This window comes from Stenella coeruleoalba (assembly GCF_951394435.1).
Source record: "Stenella coeruleoalba genome assembly, chromosome: 14".
NCBI lineage: Eukaryota > Metazoa > Chordata > Mammalia > Artiodactyla > Delphinidae > Stenella > Stenella coeruleoalba.
The window spans coordinates 43240280-43265851 of NC_137160.1; the positions used below are offsets into that span (position 1 = coordinate 43240280).

Sequence of the window (25572 nt, forward strand, 5' to 3'; positions counted from 1 at the left end):
ATTGTTTATCTTTGCTTAAAAAGTGTTATTCAAAAATCTACAAAATGTGTTAAGCATGTGGTTTCCTTTCCTTAGAAGAATAATTATATGCCCCATTAGGAATGATTGTGTCTCTTATTAAAAGTAAGTTATCCTTTTTCCACATCTTTGTCCACTTTTGTGAATGGTTTCATTTGTGGTTATGATGTCATTGGATCTTGTATTTACCTTCTAAAAGTACAGGGCATATTGTTTCTAGGAAATGTATAGCAAGTTAAAAATGACTACATTGTGGTAGGTTGACATACATTTGCTATCTGGCCTAATAATCATCTTTAACTGTAGTTATCTCATGGAATTAATGATTCCAAGGTAGGTTGCTGTTTTGTGACCACTCTGTATACCTTGAACCCAGGGAATTGCTTTCTCAAGTAGTAGAAACTTGAAAATATAACTGGTAATGAAGACCTATTGGAAAAGCAAATATATGTCCCTTTGAAGTTTGTCAAGAACAGTATCTTCCTTGGAAGATAGGGCACGCATAGGGCACGTAATTCTGACTGAGGCCAGGTTGTTTCTGAGAAGCACCAACTTTTTATAACATTTCCATTAAAAACAGGTGTGTGTATTGGGAAGGATGAGTGAGGAGCATAGAGGATATTATATATATATAGTAATGTCATTTCTCAGTCCTCTCTGTGAGTTCATGTTGAATTACTTGTCCCCAGAAATTTTTTATAATTCAATTTTTTCATTAAGAATATGAACACGTATAAGGTATTTAAAGTTAGAGAACTGACATTATAAGAGACTTTTACAGTTAAAAAAAAAAAATTAAGAAAGTGCTGGAGAAGGTGTTTGTGCCCAGAATACCCTGGACACTCTTTCTATTTTTTACTTCAAAAGGCAGACTTTAAATCCTTGTTACCTCTTAAATCTCTTTAGATGCTTTTTCAAGAGATCCTAAAAAATGCACTTGAACGTGACACTTCTAGACACCTTCGTTTCTCTTTATCTCTCAGTTTGTAAGATTCAGTAACTGTGTTCCTTTACTAAATGCAGTACAGAGATTGGGTTTTTTGTTTTTTAAAGAAACATCACTTAAAAATTATTTTGAAATAATCTCAAACTTATAAAAAAGTTACAAGCACAGTTCAGAAACTTTTGTTTACTTGAGCCATTTGAGAGTTGTGTGCCTGGTGCCCCAGTACCCCCCAGTACTTTAGGACATATTTCCTGTTTCTTAGAAACAAATTTTTTTCTCCTGTATTACCATAAAACAACAATGAAAATCAAGAACTTAGTACTAATACAGTACTACTATCTAATCCTTAGATGCCATTCAGGTTTTGATAGTTGCCCCCTAAATGTCCTTTATAGTGAAGGATCCTGTTCAGAAGGATACTTTGACATTTATGATATTGACACTTTTAACGATTATAGGCCGGTTATTTTGTAGAATGTCCCTCAGTTTAGGCTTATCTGATGTTTCCTCATCCTGAGATTCAAATCGGGTATCTTTGTAAGGATATCACAAAAGAGAGACTGTTCTTATTGCATGCTATCAAGTGGCAGATGATTTTGATTTGCTTTCCTTATCTCTTTTCAAGAAAACATTTCCTAAAACAATGAACAATTCTGGTTAAACATGGTACAGAATTTGTAAATCTGCCCTGGAGAGGGGAGTGGTTACAAGAATTTAGTCTGAAGCAAAAGGTTAGGTGGAGAGAAGCCTTTTTCTTGGTACCAAATCCCAGTTTTAGAATGGAGCTTGTCTGAGTTCAGAGGGTGGCAGTGATATATAATTAAAGCCAAATATCTGCTCATGGGTGTGGCAGGATGCAGCGGTGGGCAGAAGAAAAGGATGCCAAACTCTATCACTACCAAACAAACAAGACCAATAAATATAAGTACATACTTATACCATATACTCATATATGCAGTATTAGAATGCACATTACTGTTCAGCCCAGTGCGGTGGTATAGAGAGCTGACTATAACAAAATTTAGACTTTACAAGATAGTTCTCAGCTAGAAGCTAACGACGGCAAGTCTCTAACTGATCCATGACTCCATGTGCTACTGCTCTGGAAACTCCCAGATGGTTTTTCATGAAGTCATTATTAGCCCTGACTTCTTAGACTTCTTGCCCTTGGACAGAGCAGTTACTTGTTTGCTTCAGGACCACTTGGTTTTTAGCAGTAATTACAAAGGGGTTTTCATAAATGTTAGTTTCATTTTCCTCATCATCCCAGTGTCTATTAGAGGAAGAACTAATTACCAGTTACTTGATTTCGTGTGTGTGTGTGTGTGTGTGTGTTATTTTTTCCAGTCCAAGAGAAATTTGGATTGTAATACTTTGTTTTGTATATTTTCTTACAGAAGAAACATGCTTTACGCTGCTATTGTCAAGCCATGCAAGTTTACAAAGGAAAAGGCTGGTCTCTTGCAGAGGATCACATTAACTTCACCATTGGACGTCAGTCCTATACTCTTAGGCAACTGGACAATGCTGTGTCTGCTTTTAGGCATATTTTAATCAATGAAAGTAAACAATCTGCTGCTCAACAAGGGGCCTTCCTCAGAGAATATCTTTATGTTTACAAGGTGAACACTTATTTTCAAGAGTGTATATTAAAATTATATTTGTCATTATTTTCAGCAAAAAGCACATTCAGTACTAGCTAGTAGGAGTCTTATAAGTGTTTTTATTAGAATATATGGAATTATCTGTCTTAATATGGCAGGCTAGGCTTTTTGGTCATAGATCTGAGTTGTGCTGCCTTTCCACAGTTCTCATAAAAGAGAATTTTAATATTCCAGTAAACATTTGTATCTGTACTTGGAATCTTTAAAAAAAAAGATGCCATGAGCTTTCTGGACTGTTTCTTCAATATGTATTTTTGAATTATAACTGGTTTTACAGTATATTGGGTTATCTCCCCATTTGGAAAGTACATTCCTCTCTTTTTCCTATGAAAGATAAGGAGATACGGATCTGTGGGAGGTAGATTAATTTGATGTAATGCAGTAGAATTAATAGGAAGAAAAAATATTTCACTGAGACAGGAGGATAGTAACTTTAAAGCATTGTTTTGTGGAGAAATGGAAAGTTGTAATTTTTTCCTCAGGGTCCATGAATAGTAAATATTTTATCTGTCCTGCAAAATATAATTACCCTTTTATACTTTATTAATTTGAAATCATATGGGTAAGAATTTTGGCAGAGAGGATGCTATAATGAGTCCAGGTAAAAAACATACAAAAATAAAGATGTGTTACATATATACAATGGAATATTACTCAGCCATAAAAAGGAATGAAATTGGGTCATTTATAGAGACGTGGATGGATCTAGAGAGTGTCATACAGAGTGAAGTTAAGTCAGAAAGAGAAAAACAAATACTGTATATTAATGCATATATGTGGAACCTAGAAAAATGGTACAGATGAACCAGTTTGCAGGGCAGAAATAGAGACACAGATGTAGAGAACAAATGTATGGACACCAAGAGGGGAAGCGGTGGGGTGGGGGAGGGGTGGTGATGTGATTAAAAATAAAAATAATAATAATAATATTTGGAGGTATAACATCCAGAGAGAACTAACTAGCGGAGTAACCTTAGGGAGATTCTCCTGGACCACAATCAATGATATCTAAAGTTCTTCCCAGTTATAAAATTTTATGACTCTAAAATATTAAGTAAAACTAGTAATTAATATTCTTGTTTAACATGTTTTTAATATCTTGTGTATTAAAAAATGAGGAAGCACATTTTGAAGATAACGAAGTTTTCTCAAAAATTGTTCTTTTCTTTGGTATTTTTCCTAGAATGTAAGTCAGCTATCACCAGATGGTCCTTTACCGCAGCTTCCTTTACCATATATTAACAGTTCAGCAACACGGGTTTTCTTTGGCCATGACAGACGACCAGCAGATGGTTAGTAAAGTTTAATTTGGCTTTGTTACCTCTTGACTTTTTTTGTTTAAGTTTTTTCATCTTTTTCCATTTAAAAAATAATGTGTAGTTGTTAAAGAATATTTGAAAATAAACAGCAATACCATATCATCTGTTACCCTGCTACCTGAGCTACTACTTTGGGGTTTTCCTTCCAGCTTTAAAAACTAAAAACAATAACAACAAAATAGCCGTACTTATAATGACTTTTCTTATATAATATAAAGAATTCTCATGTTATTACATAATCTTGATAAACATTTTTAATGGCTGTAAAATATTCCATTCATTGCATATAAAGTATTGTAACATTTGCTTGTTTTATAGTTTCCATCTTTTTGCTTATATAAAATCTAAGTTGTAATAGACATTTTTGTGGATAAAACTTGTCTTAACATTTTATTATGGAAAATTTCAAATGTATACAGATGCAGTGAACAGTTGCCAATATTATGCTGTTCTTATTGTAAGACTTTTTTAAAACATAGGATTATTTCCTTAGCGTTGAGCTGTAGAATGGCAGTCCTGGGCCAAAAGTATAAATATATCAAGGGTCTTCATGCATGTTAAAGTAAACTTTGTAATTTTAAGCCTTCTTAATTGGAGCTTAATATGTTTCTTTTTAAGAGCTAATTTAGTAATTTATTTAAAAATATTTATCAGGATGCTTATAGCAGCATTGTTTTTAGTAGCAAGAAAAGTAAAACAGCAGGGAATGAATTGATAAATTTTGGTACATTCATATAATGGTTTCATGGATAATACCCCCAGCATAAAGCTGAGTGAAAAAAGTTGCAGAATGATGGCTGAAATGTAATTCCATGTATATAAATTTCAAAAATATAAACCAACTCTATGAATTGTTTATGTATACACTCATTTGGTAAGGTAAAAAAAATAAAAAATATGAGTGTGAATGTTATGCTTCAGAGTAGCTCTGGGAAGAAGTGGTACCAGTGGAGGAGATGAAGGAGAGTGACAGGATTGGGGAGGGTGACATAGAGGACATCAACTCTATCTGTAACATTTATTTTATTTTTAAATAAAATTTGGGATCATATAACAAAGTTAACATTTGTTAAATTTTGATATACAAGTATTTGTTATATTATTCTCCATGCTTTGTTCGTATGTTTGAAATATTTCATATAAAATTGTAGACAACTAGGAAGATGTATTCTTTCAGAGTCAGAAGGAAAAAAGCATCAATATTATAAGTTAAGTTCCAGTCAGGCTAGAATTAGTAAGAGGTTATTTTTCTCTCAGATAATTGGAAATAGGCAAGAATGGTATATGTGTTTATTTGGATACTTTAGACCTTTATTTTAAATATATTTCATTTGAGGGCAGGTGTTAATAAATATGCGTATTTAATAGTGACACTTTTCTTTTTTTTTAAGGTGAAAAGCAAGCAGCTACTCATATAAGTCTTGATCAAGAATATGACTCTGAATCCTCTCAGCAGTGGCGAGAACTTGAGGAACACGTTGTGGCTGTGGTCAACAGAGGAGTACTTCCATCCAACTTCCACCCCACAGAGTACTGTTTGAACAGTTACTCAGATAACTCAAGATTTCCGCTCACAGTTGTAGAAGGTGATATACTTGAATTTCTTCTTAAAAAATATTTATTTATTTAATTATTTATTTTTATTTATTTATTTTGGCTGTGCTGGGTCTTAGTTGTGGCACACAGGATCTTTAGTTGCAGCATGCGGGATCTTCTTAGTTGTAGCATGCGGACTTCTTAGTTGTGGCATGCATGCGGGATCTAGTTCCCCAACCAGGGATCCAACCTGGACCCCCTGCATTGGGAGCGTGGAGTCTTACCCACTGGACAACCAGGGAAGTCCCTTGAATTTCTATTCATGTTTTTTTTTCCCCCTGACATCTTTATTGGAGTATAAATGCTTTACAATGTTGTGTTAGTTTCTGCTGTACAACAACGTGAATCAGCTTTTATTTTGTTTACAGTGTATTCAGGATAATGTGGGTTTTTTTGGTTTTTTTCTTTTAATTTAATTAATTAATTTATTTATTTGGGCTGTGTCGGGTCTTTGTTGCCACACGTGGGCTTTCTCTAATTGTGGCGAGCAGGAGCTACTCTTCATTGCCGTGCGTGAGCTTCTCATTGCGGTGGCTTCTCTTGTTGCGGAGCACGGGCTCTAGGCACACGGGCTTCAGTAGCTGTGGTACGTGGGCTCAGTAGTTGTGGGTCGCGGGCTCTAGAGCACAGGCTTAGTAGTTGTGGCGCACGGGCTTAGTTGCTCCGTGGCATGTAGGATCTTCCCGGACCAGGGCTCGAACCTGTGTCACCTGCATTGGCAGGTGGATTCTTAACCACTGCACCACCAGGGAAGCCCTCAAGATAATGTTCTGCATGCCAAATATGACTAGAAGTTGGGGATGCAAAAGTAAATTGAGTACTCATAATGTAGTGAGCTGCATTTATAAAACCATGCAGTGGGGGCTTTAATACAGGAATATGCAATGTGCTTTTGGAATATAGAAGACAGAATGACATTGGGGAAATCTTCTTGAGAAGGTAATTTAAACTGAATCCTGAATAAATGGACATTTACAAGGTGATAGGCAGAAATGCAGAGCTGTGAAAGCAAGGTGTGTTCAGAGAATTGAAGCATAGGGTGATGTATGGGGTTTATTCAAGTTATTAATTTAGGCCTTTCTTTTATAGAGCCAATAACAGTGGAAGTGGCTTTTAGAAACCCTTTGAAAGTTCCACTTTTGTTGACTGATTTGTCATTGCTCTGGAAGTTTCAACCTAAAGATGTCAGTGGAAAGGAAAATGAAGTTAAAGAACTAGTAAGTTGTTAAAAGGTATTTGTAATAAGCATGTTTCAGTAACAGTCTTAACAGATGCTGTAATAGCATTTCAACTTCTTCTGTTCAGTGAGCTGAAGTTACTCTTTTTTGTTTGTTTGTTTTGTTCTTTGTTTTTGCGGTACGCGGGCCTCTCACTGTTGCGGCCTCTCCTGTTGCGGAGCACAGGCTCCGGACGCGCAGGCTCAGCGGCCATGGCTCATGGGTCTAGCCGCTCCGCAGCATGTGGGATCTTCCCAGACCGGGGCACGAACCTGTGTCCCCTGCATCGGCAGGCGGACTCTCAACCACTGCGCCACCAGGGAAGCCCTGAAGTTACTCTTCTTTTATGCTTATTTTCTCTAGTTACAAAAAGTATGAGATATGCTTATTGAAAATTGAGAGTACAGAAGAAGATAAGGATAGAAGTAAAACTGTTTTGTCTTCTCAGCATTTATTTCTTCCAGTTTTATTGAGATATAACTGACATACAGCATTGTGTAAGTTTAAGGTGTACAGCATAATGATTTGACTTAACATACCTCAAGAAATGGTTATCATAGTAAGTTTACTAGCATCCATCATCTTATATAGATACAAAATTAAAGAAATAGAAAAAAATATTTTTCCTTGTGATGAGAATGCTTAGGATTTTCTCTTAACTTTCTTATATAACATACAACAGTGTTAGTTATATTTATTATGCTGTACATTACGTTTCTAGTATCTTATCTTACAACTGGAATTTTGTATCTTTTGACTTCTTTCATCCAGTTCCCCCTCTCCCCACTCCCTGCCTCTGATAACCACAAATCAGATCTCTTTTTCTATGAGTTTGTTCATTTGTTTTTTTGTTTTTGAGGTATAATTGACCTACAATGCTATGTTAGTTCCTGATACACAACATAGTGATTTGCTATTTCTGTACATTTTAAAATGATCACCATAATAAGTCTAGTTGTCATCTGTCACCATACAAAGATGTTACAGAGTTATTGACTGTATTCCCCACATTGTACATTTCTTGTGACTCATTTACTTTGCAACTGGAAGTTTGTACCTCTTAATCTCCCTCACCTGTTTCCTCCCACCCCACCCCCTGGCAATTACCAGTTTGTTCTCTGTATCTATGACTTTTTGTTTTGTTATGTTTGTTCATTTGTTTTGCTTCTTAGATATCATTGTCTTATCAGTATTTAGAAATAACTACTTTAACACTTTTGTATGCCTTTCTAATCATTTGCATTTGTATGTTTTTTCCTCATATGTGGGATTCTCATTATGTATGTTGCTTTTTTAATTCTGTATTTATATGCATATTTTGGTATTAAACATATTAATATTTCATTTTTGTATAATATTCCATAACACGAATGGTCTGTAAGCTATTCTACTCTCTCCATTGGTAGTAGTTTTGGAAGTTTTCATTTGTTTACTATTATAATAATTCATTGGTGAAAATTTGAGTACATAGTTTCTTATCCTGATTACTTCTGTAGGAAAAATTCCTAGGCATGAAGTTAGAATATTTTAGGGAATAAATATTTTAATACTCTTGGTTTCCCAAAAGGTCATACCAACAAGCTTTGCACCAGCAGTATATGGGGTTGGGTATCTCATCTTTGCAAGATTAAGTATTCTTATTTATTTAAAAAAATCTCCATTTTATAGGTTAAGAAAAATGCTGTCTTACTATTTTATTTTCCATTTCATTGATTTCTAGTGAAGTTGAAGTTCTTGTTTTTGTATTTCTTCTCTTGTGAATTGTCATAACTTTCATTTACATTTATCTTTTTTCTTATGTATGTCTGTATAATTTCTTTATATATTTAAGATAGTTATTTTTGAGGCAGGAAATTTTGTTACCCAGCTGATTGTAACAGAAATAACTTGGGCAAGTACATTTTTTTACTTAGTTATTTATTTGTTTATTCACCAATATCTATTATGTTACTTATACTTCTTCATACTACCTTGCTATATGCTTTAATAATGTGGTAAAAATTATTTTTAAATTGAGAAATATCCCAATATTTTGGTGCTGATTTATGAAGGGAAAACTTAAAAGAAGATGTCTGTTATACTAACTTTAAACTATTTCTCTTGAAGTGTTTTCATTTTTTTAAAGATTGCTTTATTAAGTCTTAAGTCTTGCTGCTTAAATTCATTGAAGACATTTTGTGATTATTTACACTTATTGTGAATAGTTTTGAAAGATTGAGGTTTCCCGGGCTCTATTCTGACTTGAATTTTAGCAACCTCGGTAATTTTTCTAATGTTTTTTGGATGCCTGGAATACAAATTAGAAGAGTATAAATTGTTCACTCTTGGAAAAGTTTTTTTAAAAGATCTATTAGTTTTTGATGTATGTTAGTCCATTCAAGATGTTAGGTTTTAAAGGAGGTTTATTAAAGTTAAGTGAAAATTGTCATTGTGTATAATGAAGTTGCACTTTTTTCTGTAAATTTCAAACTCTTTGGGTTTCTTCATGAGCTGCTACTGGTGATGGACTAAGATGCTGAACTGGAATTTAGGGAAATGAAATTTTTATTTCTTGTGTCAATTAACTAATTTCATGGTAAAAGTTAAACAGGGTTTATGAGGATTAAGTTTACCCCAGTGTGAGCCAACTTTAGCCCTGCTTTTGGAAGAGACAGGACTTTTTTGCTCTTCCGCACTGCCCTTATTGTCCACGAATCTTATGTATCCTACTTAAGCTGTTATTACTTTTTCCATGTGTAATTGGCCAATTTGGAAAAAGAGGCTGGTCGGAGTAAAAGAAAAAATTTGCTCTTATTGCAAGATTAAATTAAATGGCCATTTTGGCCATTTTTTTTACGATGAGCAACTGAACTTGTATCTCTTGAGGTTTTATCTTCTTGGTGGCTGTGACTTTGAGTAGATCACTTATCTTCTGCAGTTGAATTGGACTGAATGAAATGAAAATAAAATAAATCAAGTGCCTACTACTGCATGACTTTACTGCCGGTGTGAAATCAAAGGACTTTGCATATTGCTTAGCACATGGTGAAAAGCTAATAAATGCTAACTATAACTATTGTTATTGTTCTTAAATATTGATACATAGAAATGTTAATAATCTGCTACTTTATTCCTTAGAATGTATATTTTACATAATTTACTTTTCAGGTAAAAGGTGAACCTGAAATGATTGGAACTGAAGTTGTTTCAGAATTCTTAATTAATAGTGAAGAATCTAAAGTGGTAATTGTTTCATTATTTTTCTGTCAAGTCTTTAAAAGTAAGATGAAAACAAATTTTAAAAATCCATTTATTCAGTTTGTTTTATATTCCAGTTTTCTTAAAAACTAAATTTGGAATATTAGGAAAGTGGAATTGCACGGGGGGAGATTGGGAAAGTAGGTTTGCAGTGGTCTTTAGTTTGTTAATTTCCTAAGAAGCCTGGTGAAAAAAGTTTTTGCTTTCTTTTTGGGATGAGTATTGTAATTTCATATGATATTTGGTTGACCAGAATATATTGGCTTTTATTAAAAGTATTGATGAGGATCCAGGCCTATAACTTTTGAATTTAGAAAATTTCTTTTGAAGAAAATGCGTTCTAGTAAGAGAAATCAATTGATAGTTAAGTTTAGGTCATGAGTTTATATTGATATTAAATTATTGATATTAAATATAAATTCTGCAACATTACAGAATTTAGGTATTGCACTATTTAAGAGACTATGAAAACAGATAATAAGAGTGACTTAAATATCTCCACAGGCAAGGCTAAAGCTCTTTCCCCATCACATAGGGGAGCTGCATATTCTGGGAGTTGTTTATAATCTTGGCACTATTCAGGGCTCCATGACAGTAGATGGCATTGGTGCTCTTCCTGGATGTCACACAGGTAAAGCTATAGAAACTAATAATTAAATCTCCATAGAATAAAATGAAAAATGAGGTATTTTAAAAATAAGTTTAATGTACATTTAATAAGGCATTTAATCAAATGAAAGAATGGATAATTTGGATTATTTTTAACTCTGCAATTGCTTCAAAAATAAAACAACTTTATTCCCTTCTGACGTATTTTTGATAATCCTTTGGTTCTACCCTATGTATTTTTCTTTTTTGTTATTGATCCAAATTTAGTAAATTCTAACTAAATATATTCTAACCATTGGTTGAGATATCTGCTGCCAGTACAAAAAAACATTGTCTTAATATATTCTATTTTTTGAATATGAAAACTAAAGACCAGTGTTTTCATATCATTGGATGTGAAACACCTTAAATTCTGTCATCTGTTTTGTAAAAAGAGTAGGATTTAGAGTTAAGCTGATATTCTTGGTGTCCCAGATGATAAGTTTTACAAAGTTTTGAAGAGTAAAACTACTAGATATATATGTTTAACATGGTTTGCCTTTTTTTTGCCCTTTAATTTTCAGGGAACCCTTCTTATATTACCTTGTAATTGTTATTTGAGTTTAAGTTGACAAGATGCTAGAGAGAGAGTTTACTATAAAATCTATCACTTCTATCTCTTAATTTTAGTAGCTAAGTCTTTTTTTTTTTTTTTTTGCGGTACGCGGGCCTCTCACTGCTGTGGCCTCTCCCGCTGCGGAGCACAGGCTCCGGACGCACAGGCCCAGCGGCCATGGCCCACGGGCCCAGCCGCTCCGTGGCACGTGAGATCCTCCCGGACCAGGGCACGAACCCGCGTCCCCCGCATCGGCAGGCGGACTCCCAACCACTGCGCCACCAGGGAAGCCCCTTATTATTTTTTTTAACAAATTATGGTCATCGGCAGACTTGAATTTAGCATTTACAAAAGCTGATTATATTGGGAAATCCTTTGGGAACACTTGGAAAATTTGTTGGTGCTTTTAACCTTCAGTTGGATATTTCTACTTGCCTGCATATCTAGGATAATTCAATAAAACATTTTTTAAAAAAGTATACAGAAGTGGAATGAATCCGTAAGAATTCAAAAATTATAAGGAAAAAATTGATACTAAAGTTGAGTATGGTGTTTATGCATTTTAGTACTATTTGTGTAATTGACACTAAAGTTGAGTATGGCGTTTATGCATTTTAGTACTATATGTGTAATTCTTGGTTGAAAAGCACCAGACAAGATTCTTTTATAAATAATCTTGCTAATTTTTGAATATTTTAAGTAAGTAAACTGAGTGTTAAAAACTTTTTGAAGCTTCTTTCCTTTCCCACTGTACCTACCTAGGATTTTAATCGAGTACCACAAAGTTACGGTTGTCAATAAATTATAGCTAATTGCTTCATTTAAGGTACCGAATATATGCATTAATAAATATTTTATGACAGTGGGAGGAGAACCTGAATTAACTATTAAATTGCATCTTATAGCAGAATTTTTATGAAGTTTTAGTGTAGTTCTATTTACTATGTAAAATGCTAATAAGGATCTGGGTCAGATGAGGTATGGGAAATGCTACATTGTGTGTCTGGTCTGGGAGTATCACATTGATCTTCAGCACATTAAAGACTCTAAGTATTCCTGCAGGAAATAAAGTTGTACACCCTGGCTTTTTTCACACCTACATGCAATGTGTGGAAGCTTTTGAGGAAAATCTCACATGATTATTAAGTGAGTTTAATTTTGAGAAAGCTACCTATACTATCTTTAATTTTCTTTGTGCATTCTATTAAGAAGATGTAGTTATTTATAATCCAGAAATAATTCAAATTAGTATATATATACTGAATATGAGTAGCTGTTCTGTCAGATAGATCTTTTTGGTTAATAGCCATTATGGTTAAATGTAGGTTTCAAAAACTTCCTATTTAGTAGTCCTTCTGTAAAGTAAGTAAATCCTAATAAAATGAGAAATTAAGCAGCATACAATAGGTGTTGTTAAGCATGGAAATAAAATGTGCTTAATTCTTTGATTAACCATGATAATTAGTAATTGTCTAGAATTTTTCTAGAAATAATCTGAAACATACAGTATTCATATATTCAAGCTAAATTGATGTCAGTTAACATACCAAATTATTTTAGGGCATTGATTGTTTTTTATTTCAGGAAAGCATTCCTTGAGTATGTCAGTCCGAGGGAGACAGGATTTAGAAATTCAAGGTCCTCGACTTAACAACACAAAAGAAGAGAAAACATCTATTAAATATGGTCCTGATCGACGTCTAGATCCCATAATCACTGAGGAAATGCCACTGTTGGAGGTATTTCACTTTTTAAAATTGCATACACTTAATAATTTATCTGTAAGGTGAGGATGATATTTTGGGTAGGTTAATTTTAGACTTTGGTATTATTGATAGATTGAAATGCACTTTTAAATTCTTGGGGACTTCCCTGGCGGTCCAGTGGTTGAGACTCTGCGCTTCCACTGTGGGGTTGTGGGGGGTGTGGGTTCGGTCCCTGGTCTGGGAGCTGGGATCCCGTGTGCTGTGTGGTGCAGCCAAAAAAAAGCTGATGCTGAACAGATGTAATTTACAAAGATAAGATAATCATGCAAATTAGCATTAAGTCACAGCCAGGTTGTAAGATACAATCCTCAGAATACTAATGGAAGTTGAGAAAAACCTTCTGAAAGAACACTTTGGTTGTTATTTAAATCAATGGCTCTTTCTGGGTAGGATATAAAAATAACAGGAGTTAATTCTTGTAAAAAATTTAAGCAATATAGATAATTTTTATATGAATAAAACCAATATTCCCTTCACTTTCTTTGTATCCCACCCTGTCATACTTTCATGCCATCTTTTAGTTGCAAAAGATAGAAACTGATGCTGGGTAGCACAACCCGCCTCCCCCCACCAATATTATTTAGTTTGAAGGATTTTGGAATATCTCATGGAAACTAAAGTATCACAGAACAGTAGGTCTCAAGGAAGAATAAGGACTCAGCAGCTCCAGGGAATTCGTAAAGCCTTTAGAAAGCATTACTTTTGATATGACTTCAGTCTTACAACTTCTGGTCTTTGTGCCACTTCATTACAAATCTAGGAAAGAACTATGGCCCACCTTGAGTCAGGTGTTTACCTGAAAGGCAGGCCAGTGGCACAGCCATGAAGTATAAGTGTGAACACTGGAAAGAGGGCCTTCCTCCTGCATCCTCATGTTTCCCTAGTAGGGGAGTTAGAAGCTTAGTCATTCACCTTCAGAAAGCGCCAGTGATTCCAAACAGATGTTTCTCTTTTCAGACCTTTCGTTTTACACTTATATATATTTTTAATAATCATACTGCACATTTTATCCTGTGACTTGCTTTTTGTCTTTAACAACAAAACTTGGTCTTTGTTCACAATCAGTAAAATTCTTTTTTAACAGCTAGATAAGGTGTTCCTTTATTCAGATACATTATAATGTACTTTAATCATTTATGTATTGATGGGTGTGGTTCTAGTTTTTCATCATTACTGACAGTTCTGCAGTAAACATTATTATTATATACATATTTTGTTCATGTTCTAGATTAGACTAGGCTTTTAGAAATGGAATTGTTGGGTCAATCATGCAATATACTATAAAATTACCTTCAGCAAGGCTGTAGGAATTGACACTTTTCCTTCAGAATGAGAGTGCCCGTTGCTTCATGTCTGTGCCATAATGGATACTATCAGGTTTTTTTTTTTTTTTAACTTCTGCAAATCAAAATGGCATTTCTTTGATAACTGATAAGTTAGTCAATCTTCATTTTTTTGGTCTGTATGATTTGTTTCTTCTGTAAGTCCATATGATACCCTTTAATTGGGTCACTTCCTTTTTCTCATTGGATGATTTTATGGGTACTAATCCTGTAGTGGTGGGGTAGGTAACATGCTCATGGAAACGGTGATGTGTGTGTGTTAAGGGAAAGGTATTGCTGAGCTGCATGTATTCTGCCCAGATTTTACACTTGCTTAATTATGTTGCATTTAAAGAGTTGTGTAGGGCAAATAAAAGACTCATTAAAGACTGATGGCAGTGCCAGTTTCTGGTTGATAAATATTTGCACATACTTTAACTTTGATTTGGTGTCTTTCATCACTTAAAGATTTTTAACTTCTATTAAATCATTCTTAACTGATAGTCCTTTACTTGGTTGCTTCTAAGTTTTATATTTACTTACAGAGACTTCCCTAGTCAAAACTTCTATAGTTTTATTGTTTAGTGTCTTTGCTTTGAAATCCAAGGGAATATACTCTCTGAATGTCAGGGGGTAGGGATCAAACTTTGTTTCTAGTCCCAATTACCATTAATTGAATATTGGCAACTTATTATGGCATCTTCCTAATATACTAATATCCTGAAAGTATGTTATGCAGATGATACCTATTCTCCTTGACATTTCTTCTGTTTTTGTGTCATTTCCATACTCTTGCTTTATCATCTTTTTTTAATTTGGCAAGCCGAGGCCTGCTCATAATAATTTTTTTCTTACACTTGTGCCACTTTTGTCCAAGTTTGTCAAGTTCCCACAATAATACAATAATGAAAATTGGCATTTTTATTACAATTGCATTGCTATAGCTAGGAGTTTTGAGACTGAAGATGAAATGAGTTGGGATCCAAATGTTATTTTAGGGCTATTCAATACCATTGTAGTTTAGAAGTTACTAACTAATAAACATTTTGCTTAGGATTGTATATGTAAGAATTTGCTAGAGCTTACTTGCAAAAGGGGAGATTCTGACTTCTCTGGTTTAAGTTTTGAGATAAATCAGTAGAGAATACCAAAATACTCAGTTTTTATAGATTCTCCTAGCTTATGGTTTTTATTATACCACATTAGTTAAATGTTCTTCAATTATTAAGACTGTTAAATGTGCCAATGGTTTTTAAGTGCAGTGCTTCTCAGGCACACATTGTTAAGGATAGAGCTTAGCTTTTCAGCTTCTGTCTAAGCCCATCTCTAATTATATGATCTTGGAAAGTTTCTTCACTTATAAAATGAGGGAAGTTGAACCAGTTGATGTTTGACTTTAAGTTCTGTTTAACTCAGCAGTCTTTAAATTTACATTCATCTTGTTTTCGATATTGCTGGTTCTGTCCTTAACTTTGCCTCTTGCATACCATAGTGTTTTTGTTTTGTTTTTAAAATTTTATTGTTATAGATGCAGTTCTCCCTGAAGAGGGTGTTTTAGAGCAGAGGACCTCTTGTTCTACATAATACAGCAACTGGTGTTTGGTTGATTAAACAAAAAAAGCTTGTAAAGTGAATAACCAAAAAAACCATAATAAATCCATACCCTAAACATTTTACCTTAATTGAAAACATACGAATATCCATTTATTTACTATTTTGGGGGTGTGTGTTTAGGTTAGAGACCTTTTCTATGAGTTCTTTGTGTTGGTATGGGTTTCCTAATATGAGTTTCATTTCATCTTTCATGCATTCTTCCACATCCATAAGTTGACATTTTAAGTGTCCAGTTTTGGTTTCTTCAGAGTGAGAAGCTAAAGGAAATTGTCAAGTAATCTAAGTACAGTATATGTCTAGATTTTATCTGCAGATAAAAGTTGTACTTTAAGGTATAAAAGAGGGTGGGTTTTGTAGAAAACCAAAAGCTACTAATGTTCAGTTCCATAAACATCACTTAGTATTTTCTATTGAAATACTAGAGAATTTGGTTAATCCAACAGACATGGTATGATGGAAGTCAGTTAAGAGACCTTATATTATACTTGGATGAACAGTAGTATACATTAATATTAGTAAAAATCATAGAATATTCCCATTCCTAATATCTTATGTCAGAAATATTTTGTAGAGTTTGAAGTGTTTAAGGGAGTAGTGAAAGAAGTAATCAATCTACGGCATCTGATGAAATAGTCTCTAACAGTATATATTTATCAAAACAAGATTGAGGATGAAAATTAGAGAAACTCGTTGAGAAAATATAGTTAAAGTGTCATGTGTTAACTCTAATGTGTATAGCATACTGAAAGCAAACAGTGAACTATGAGCTGTATCTACTTAGAAATATTTTGTATTTAAGTTCTGTTGGAGAAAAAATGGTATCATTCCAAAACTTTTTCTTCACTTACTAATTTTTAACATTTTGTTAGGATAAATTTTAACATAGAATAGCAGAAAGAAGAGCAGGCCCCTTCAGGTTCTCACTGCATAGGCAGTAAATTGTGTACATGTAGTTTATTCAACCAGACTTGTCTGTCACTTGTGTCCAATCACTTGCTGTTACAGATAAAACCACAATAAATAACCTTATGCATATCAGTTTTATACATTATGTATATGCATATCACACATATATCTTTAGGATAAATTAGTAGAAGTCACACTCCTGGTTCTTGGTCTTATTTTCCATTAAAATTTGAAGCTGTCCAAAACACCACCTGTTTAAAAGGACTTTTAGGGACTTCCCTGGTGGTGCAGTGGTTAAGAATCTGCCTTGCAGTGCAGGGGACGTGGGTTCAATCCCTGGTTGGGGAACTAAGATTCCCACATGCCATGGGGCAGCTAAACCCGCGCACCCCAACTACTGAGCCTGTGCGCCGCAGCCAAGAGTCCACATGCTGCAATGAAAAGATCCTGCGTGCCAAAATTAAGACCCAATCTAGCTGCCCCCGCCCAAAAAATAAATAAAATAAAGGACTTTCAGCAACAGTGCATTTGAAGTAAAGGCTAGATACACTGGTTCTCCTTAGAGTCAACATAGTGTATTTAGTAAAACCTTTATTCTGAAGGTATATTACACAGTATCCTACAAGTGGTGTATCACTGGTCTTATTCCATCACCCTTCCCATTCTACCAGTGCTGTAGCCTTATTGATGGTATCTGGGTATCGGTGTGTGTTTTAGTGTGTCTTTACAGTACTCTGTTTCACTTGTTACTCATGCAGTTGTTTTTGATATAACAACTCAAAATTGATATTCCCTCACAAATTTTAGCTTATTTGACTAAGCTTATTTGATACTAGCTAATTAGTACATCATCAGTGTCTTCAGTATAATGCTATACTTGGTTTATTTTTTCCCATCTTCTTAATCTGTGTTTTGGATTTCTGCCTTAATCCCTTATTTTCTCATGTCCATTTTTAAAGCTTCTGATTTCCCCAAATTTTATCTGATTCCTTAAGAATATGGCCATAATGAAGTCCTATTCAAACTAAGATTAAAAGACAGATACTTCCACTGGACTTTGTTTTTTTTTTGTTTGTTTGTTTTTTTGCGGTACACGGGCCTCTCACTGATGTGACCTCTCCCGTTGCGGAGCACAGGCTCCGGACGCACAGGCTCAGCAGCCATGGCTCACGGGCCTAGCTGCTCCGCGGCATGTGGGATCTTCCCGGACCGGGGCACGAACCCGTGTCCCCTACATCAGCAGGCGGACTCTCAACCACTGCACCACCAGGGAAGCCTCCACCGGACTTTCATAACTCCTTTGGGACAGCCAGCTGTAACTTTAATCCTCATACTGTTACCTTTATATTCTTCCTTTCTTAGATGCTGTCAGAGTACTTCTGACACTTATTCTTCTGGATCTTTTAAATGCAGATGACTTACTGGATGATTTTGTTAGCCCGTATTTCCATCTCTTATCTGAAATCCTGAGGCCAGGCATGTGTTGGAAGTCAATTTTTTTTTTTTTAATTTTTAGAAATTGTGCATATACATGTGTGTTTTTATCTAAAGCATTATGTGACCCCTGTTGGGTTTGTGGCAGCACCTGGTAATCAAGCACATTAATGTGGCTTGAGTGAACCACATGAATATCACACTAAATGGAAAAGGCTATAAAGAACCTCCATTTGTCAGATCAGGTTTTGCTTCCACACAGCTTACTGAAAGCCTGAGGATATTCGAAGATACCGGCTTTTTAAATTATACATATGGAATCACGCATCTATATGCTTTTCCCTTTTAAGACTTATTGTGCCTCTTTTCATTTTAATGATGTATAAATAGATAGTTGAGCTACTTTTTAAGTTGACAATGTTAAGGGTTTTTCAGCTGATAATTGTTCATGTGACCATGCTAAATTACTTATAGCTTCTCTTGTCCATAATCTACACAGTTGTGAAAGTTTTGCCGGTGGCCCTGTAGTTATTGACACTGTACCTTTAATTCATAACTCTGAAATCTGCTACTGAGTAACACTGGTCTCTGTCTCATCCTCTTTTTTAAAATGGAGTTCTTAATACCACATACCCAGGGAGATATCAAAGAGAATTAATAAAATACTTGTAAACCTGTAGTAAAGAAATACAGCATCTTAAAGTGTTATTAATTAGAGGTTCAGAATTTTTAACAGACAATATAATAATATTTTTTCCCTCCAATGCAGGTGTTCTTTATACATTTTCCTACAGGGCTTCTCTGTGGAGAAATCCGAAAAGCATATGTAGAATTTGTCAATGTCAGCAAATGTCCTCTTACTGGATTGAAGGTTGTTTCTAAACGTCCAGAGTTCTTTACTTTTGGTGGTAACACAGCTGTTCTAACACCACTAAGTCCCTCAGCTTCTGAGAACTGTAGTGCTTACAAGACTGTTGTGACAGATTCTACCTCTGTGTGTACAGCACTCATATCATCAGCTTCTTCTGTAGACTTTGGCATTGGCATAGGAAGTCAGCCAGAGGTGATTCCTGTTCCCCTTCCTGACACTGTTCTTCTACCTGGAGCTTCAGTTCAGCTACCAATGTGGTTACGTGGGCCAGATGAAGAAGGTGTCCATGAAATTAACTTTTTGTTTTACTATGAAAGTGTTAAAAAGCAGCCTAAAATACGGTGAGTATTATAAAACTTTTTAGGTTTAACTTCTGCGTCTAATATATATAGATATATATACACCCATTCAAATAAACATTTTGATATTTGTTAACATATGTCATAGTTTACTAAGAAATTACTCCCTTCCAAATTATGCATGAAGTTTGTATCTGAGGTTGTCCCTAATCTAATTGTAAGTTCTAAGCAGCCAAAAGTGGAAAAAATTAAGCTACATTAATCTTTTTCATGCTTCTTTCTATAAACTTCATGATTCTTCGATACAACTAAGTACTATGGCCAACGTTATCACATAATAATGAAATTCACAGGTATCATGTATTAAAACAGGGTGTCATTTGTATATGAAGACAACTTGCCTACAGTCATCCTTTTTAAAGAAGATTACTCTGTTTTCCTTTTCCTTTTCCCTAGTGCCCTCCCCTGCCTCCCAAAATGTATGTATTTGCAGAGCACATGATTTAGGTGGTGTTATGGGCATCACTGAAGAAATCAAACCTAGCTGGCTTATACAAGGATCTGTAGCCTGTAGCGCAGTAGAGTATTTTATGATAATGCCATTGTCATTTTTACAAAATTAACCGGGAATAATTGTGCTACATTTTAAAATTTAATAAAATATCTTGTAAGGCTTACTATGAGAACCAAAAGATATAATATTTGTAAGGACAGGTACATTTTAGGTCTTCGGTAAATGTTAATTCCCCTTAAGAAGATGATAGAGAGTTCTCTGGCCAAAGCAATCCATTAAGACTTTGTAGAATGTAGTAGTGGTAAAATGAGCTTCCAAAGAAAGTAAAGATTTCAGAATTTGGATCAAAGGGGATAGGCAAGAGAGTAGTGGGTATTCCCGGAAGTAACTGTATATATGAATGAAAATTTCCAACTTGGGAAATATGAACTGCATATAGTTAGTTTGGCTACAGTATAAAATGTATAAAGGGGGAATAAAGGTGGAATTGTAAAGCTCTATTGTGGAGAGCCTTAAATGCCAGGTGAAAGTTTGGCATTTACTTGGTAGGCATTCAGTCATTAACTTTGGAACTACTATCAGAAGAGGTATAATCAAGACATGACTATATGATGATTATTTTCATGTACTATACTGTGGCTGAGTTTGATGAGCAGGGAAAAAAGGAGACTAATAGTTTTCTTCCAAACTGAGAATAAAGAATTGAACTAATGTTAGGCTAACTAGATAATTTTACCTTATTGTATCTGTCTTGGTTTTTTTAGAGTATAAATTGTCCTGAGGGTGAATAGGTTTTAAAAAGCTTTATTTGGAATTAGAGAATCATAACATTGGGAGAGAGTCTTAGATTAAATTTGTGATTTTTACTTCTTTAGTCACAGAATATTAAGACACACGGCAGTCATTTGTACCAGTCGATCTTTGAATGTGCGAGCCACTGTCTGCAGAAGTAATTCTCTTGAAGATGAGGAGGGCAGAGGAGGCAATATGCTAGTCTTTGTGGATGTGGAAAATACCAATACCGTAAGCTGGTTTAAAACTAAATTTTGTCTTTAATTATATTTTAAGTGTATCCTTTGTTTTTCGTAATGATTTTTTTTTCCTTCACAAGACAGCATAAGCTAGGAATTTAGGGATGTTCATATAGAATGGAATGTAAAAACATGTTAATTCTCAATTTGCTTCGTAATTTTATCCCTCAGTACTTCAAATAAAAGGATCTAGTGGTATTGGGCTTCCCTGGTGGCGCTGTGGTTGAGAGTCCCCCTGCCGATGCAGGGGACATGGGTTCGTGCCCCGGTCCGGGAGGATCCCACATGCCGCGGAGCGGCTGGGCCCGTGAGCCATGGCCGCTGAGCCTGCGCGTCCAGAGCCTGTGCTCCGCAACGGGAGAGGCCACAACAGTGAGAGGCCCGCATAACGCAAAAAAAAAAAAAAAAAAAAAAAGAAAGGATCTAGTGGTATTAGTGGTATTAATATGATACATAATCATATGGTATATGGCCGTATACCAGTAATTCAACCCAAAAAAGATCTCATAAAGTGCTTTCTAGTCTCACCATTGAGGATGTGTTTTTTTTTTTTAAATGGGTAATTTTTTTGTTTATTGGTACTTATAAACGAACCAGCCAACTGGTAGTATTATGATGTGGACAAATTAAAACATCTTTCTACAAATACTAGACTGGTGGAAAAAATTAGGGGTTGTAGTAAAGTAGCAAAAAGGGGTAGAGGAAATCAGTGAAGCACATTGTAGCTTAACCCTTCACCTTAACAACTGAGGTTCTTAACAAGTAAAGCCTCCCCATCCCAGAAAATATGAATAATCCTTCATTACACATCTTTGTACTTTTGCTCCCTATTTTTGAGGTTAGGTTCTAGATCCTAAAGATATCCAAAAAATAGTATTATAACCTAGTTATCTATAGCCGCCTGTCATCTTTTATCATGATGTCCGTAGAAGCCAATGCTTGTGAAACCTCTTTGAGTAGACACCAATCATACACCCCCAAATTGACACAAAAGGTACAATGAAAAGCAGCTTGTCAAGGCAGAGAGATACGTAATTGTAAAAGAAAAATTCTAGGGAAGTAATAACAGTCATAGCTCAAATTAAGATTGAATAATACAGCCATCGTTAGAAATCTTCAGGCTGTGTGTTCAGGGAGTAATTTGGGAATAAATCCATGATTTGCTGTTGGGAATTGAAATACTTAGCAGTTTGCTGTATTTATAGCTTTCCCCGGCAGTTTCCAAGGTGACCTCCAAATCACTGACAGGAGAATTTTGCTAGAACTGGATCTGGGGCTGCAGGAATTCCTCAACATAGTTGTTGAATTGATTGTTCCAAGTCTGGTTATTCCAAGCTTGGGGGCACCAGGTCTGACTGTTCCAGCTCTGGTTGCTCCAGGACTGACTATTCCAGCTCTGGTTGCTCCAAGTTGGGTTATCCCAGGTCTGGTTACCCCACGTGGGCAGGTTTCCGGAAGAGTTCACCAGGCATCCTTGGTGGTAGGAATAGAAGCCTGGGTATTCTGTAGTTGCTGGGCCCTGAGTCACAATGTTGCTATTCCTCAGCCAGTTGTTTTCTGCCACCTCTTACATTTCATTCTCTGGTTCTGGAACCAGGTCTTAACCTGTTTGTAGCTAAGGTTCAGGATGTTGGAAAGTTCTTGCATTTGCTGGAGGCTGAGGTATTTCTGCCTCTGAAATCTGTCATTGAGCACACACAGCTGCGACTGAGAGAACACGGTTCTGGTCTTCTGCTTCTTGACCAGGACCTTCTCTTCCTTCTTCTCTGTGCTCTTGTCTGCAGCCGTGGCTATTAGTTTTACTCTGGGGCTTGTGGGAGAATCAGGACTGTCCTGAATAAGCAGATCCATGGAGAAGGAAGGAAGAGGAGAGACAGTCTCCATATCGTGGGTCTCAGCAGATGACATTTGCAAGGACATAATTTTCTTCAGGCCCGTAAATCTCAGGCATTGGTGAAGATTCCCTAGAATTGGATGCTTTGGGGCCACGCAGGCTTTGGGGACAAGCTGGGTCCACACTCATGTTGTTGAATTGAAGGAGAGGGAGAAAACCAAAGAGCTAGATAGATGGTAGGAAAAGTCCAGGCTTAAGAATCTAGGTAGAAGAGCTTAGAGAAAGGTGAAGATCTCCAGGTGTAAAAGTATTAAAAACATGGGATGAAGGGAAGTCACCTGTATGATAACGGAAGCCTACCAGCCCAATGTAGGAAAATGACGAGGATGTGTTTTGATGTGCTTAAATTTACAAAGTTCTGTTAGGATTTCACATTCAGTATTAACTTGATAACCCCTTACTTATACATTTCCAGCAGTACCATTTCCTTTATATAAAGCATTTTAAACATTTTATCTTTCCTGTTTATGTATCTTTTATCTTTCCTTTATCTTTATGTATCTTTTATCTTTCCTATGTTATGTATTTCCTCTATGTATCAAAATGAATATTCTTCAAGAAGGAACTGTGATCTTATTAAAGTAGAATCTTAGCTTCATATTGATTCAGTTTAGATACCTGTTTGAAATGTTACTTATTATTTCTGTCATGTCTTTTAGCTTCATAAATTTGTATGGTCACTTCATTTTAGGACATTTAAGGTCAATGTGCTGATACTTCGGTGATCTTCCCAAAAAACCAATATTTGTAAGAGTAAGAACATTTGAATAATTTCAAATTAGCTCCTATTCAGGAGAATAAAAAATATATGCAATTTAAATAATTTTATGTACATTGACTGTATATTGGTATTCTGTTCTTTTTGCCTTAACAGGAATGTGAGAGAAAGATCAGAAGAAATAAAAGTGCTATGGTTTTGATTAAAAATTGGCAGCAAATAATTTTTGATATATTAAATAACTCATTATAATAGATTCTAATAACTGAATGCCTTTCAATATTTAAAACTTTGCCACTGGGAGTATATTATAATTAAATCTATTTTGTGAATAAGATGATGACTTACGTGTTTTAAGAATGTTTATAGAGGGATTTAAATAATTTACATTTCTGAAATGTATTGTTAATTTATTTCAAAATAAAAATTTCATCTTATGTTAATTGATACTGACTATGGTAGCAGTGTCATTCTCATTAGAGTATTCTACGTTAGTGCTCCTAAATCTTGAATGACTCTTTTATTTCCTTTTGATAGAGTGAAGCAGGTGTTAAGGAATTCCATATAGTACAAGTATCAAGTAGTAGCAAACACTGGAAGTTACAGAAATCTGTAAATCTCTCTGAAAACAAAGGTTTGTGCCTTTTTCCCTCTTCATAATAAATTCTGATATCTTCCTTCGTTGATTTTATTTTTTTCAGAACAGTACCAGAATGTCATAAGATTATTGGTGCCTTTCTTTTTTTTAACTCATTTAAATATCTGTATATACTTTGCTATAATTATATCATATATTACATTATATCAGAGTCCTTTTTTTTAACATCTTTATTGGAGTATAATTGCTTTACAACGGTGTGTTAGTTTCTGCTGTATAACAAAGTGAATCTGCTATACGTATACGTATATCGCCATATCTCCTCCCTCTTGCGTCTCCCTCCCACCCTCCTTATCCCACCCCTCCAGGTGGTCACAAAGCACCGAGCTGATCTCCCTGTGCTATGCGGCTGCTTCCCACTAGCTATCTGTTTTACATTTGGTAGTGTATCTATGTCCATGCCACTCTCTCACTTCATCCCAGCTTACCCTTCCCTATCCCCGTGTCCTCAAGTCCATTCTCTATGTCTGCATCTTTAATCCTGTTCTGCCCCTAGGTTCTTCACAACCATTTATTTGGTTTTTTTAAGATTCCATATATATGTATTAACATATGTTATTTGTTTTTCTCTTTCTGATTTACTTCACTCTGTATGAGAGTCTCTAGGTCCATCCACCTCACTACAAATAACTCAATTTCGTTTCTTTTTATGGCTGAGTAATATTCCATTGTATATATTGCCACACCGTCCTTATCCATTCATCTGTCGATGGACACTTAGGTTGCTTCCATGTCCTGGCTATTGTAAATAGAGCTGCAATGAACATTGTGGTACATGGCTTTTTATGGTTTTCTCAGGGTATATGCCCAGTAGTGGGATTGCTGGGTCATATGGTAGTTCTATTTTTAGTTTTTTAAGGAACTTCCATACTGTTCTCCACAGTGGCTGTATCAATTTACATTCCCACCAGCAGTGTAAGAGTGTTCCCTTTTCTCCACGCCCTCTCCAGCATTTATTGTTTGTAGATATTTTTATGATGGCCATGCTGACTGGTGTGAGGTGATACCTCATTGTAGTTTTGATTTGCATTTCTCTAATGATTAGTGATGTTGAGCATCCTTTCATGTGTTTGTTGGCAATCTGTATATCTTCTTTGGAGAAATGTCTATTTAGGTCTTCTGCCCATTTTTGGATTGGGTGGGTTGTTTGTTGTTTTGATATTGAGCTGCATGAGCTACTTGTATATTTTGGAGATTAATCCTTTGTCAGTTGGCTTCATTTGCAAATATTTTCTCCCATTCTGAGGGTTGTCTTTTGGTCTTGTTTATGGTTTTGTTTGCTGTGCAAAAGCTTTTAAGTTTCATTAGGTTCCATTTGTTTATTTTTGTTTTTATTTCCATTTC

General features: G+C 35.2%; 1 protein-coding gene and 1 pseudogene across 8 annotated transcripts in view; one reads left to right on the forward strand and one right to left on the reverse strand.

Moving 5' to 3' along the window:
* TRAPPC8 (trafficking protein particle complex subunit 8) overlaps positions 1-25572 on the forward strand; it is a 91262-nt gene that overhangs the window by 42042 nt on the left and 23648 nt on the right. For 6 of the 7 annotated variants that reach the window (XM_079941850.1, XM_079941851.1, XM_079941852.1 and 3 more), the window contains 10 exons: positions 2362-2586; positions 3812-3920; positions 5339-5533; positions 6633-6760; positions 9908-9982; positions 10502-10628; positions 12786-12940; positions 19013-19455; positions 20803-20950; positions 24108-24204. In XM_079941850.1, coding sequence (XP_079797976.1) covers positions 2362-2586; positions 3812-3920; positions 5339-5533; positions 6633-6760; positions 9908-9982; positions 10502-10628; positions 12786-12940; positions 19013-19455; positions 20803-20950; positions 24108-24204 — 1702 coding nt within the window. Of the gene's footprint in view, positions 1-2361; positions 2587-3811; positions 3921-5338; positions 5534-6632; positions 6761-9907; positions 9983-10501; positions 10629-12785; positions 12941-19012; positions 19456-20802; positions 20951-24107; positions 24205-25572 lie in introns of those variants that run through there. The other variant, XM_079941856.1, reaches the window with a different exon arrangement.
* LOC307196681 (homeobox protein NANOG-like) lies at positions 20964-23265 on the reverse strand (annotated as a pseudogene). Its single transcript has one exon. The product of its transcript is annotated as a homeobox protein NANOG-like (transcript).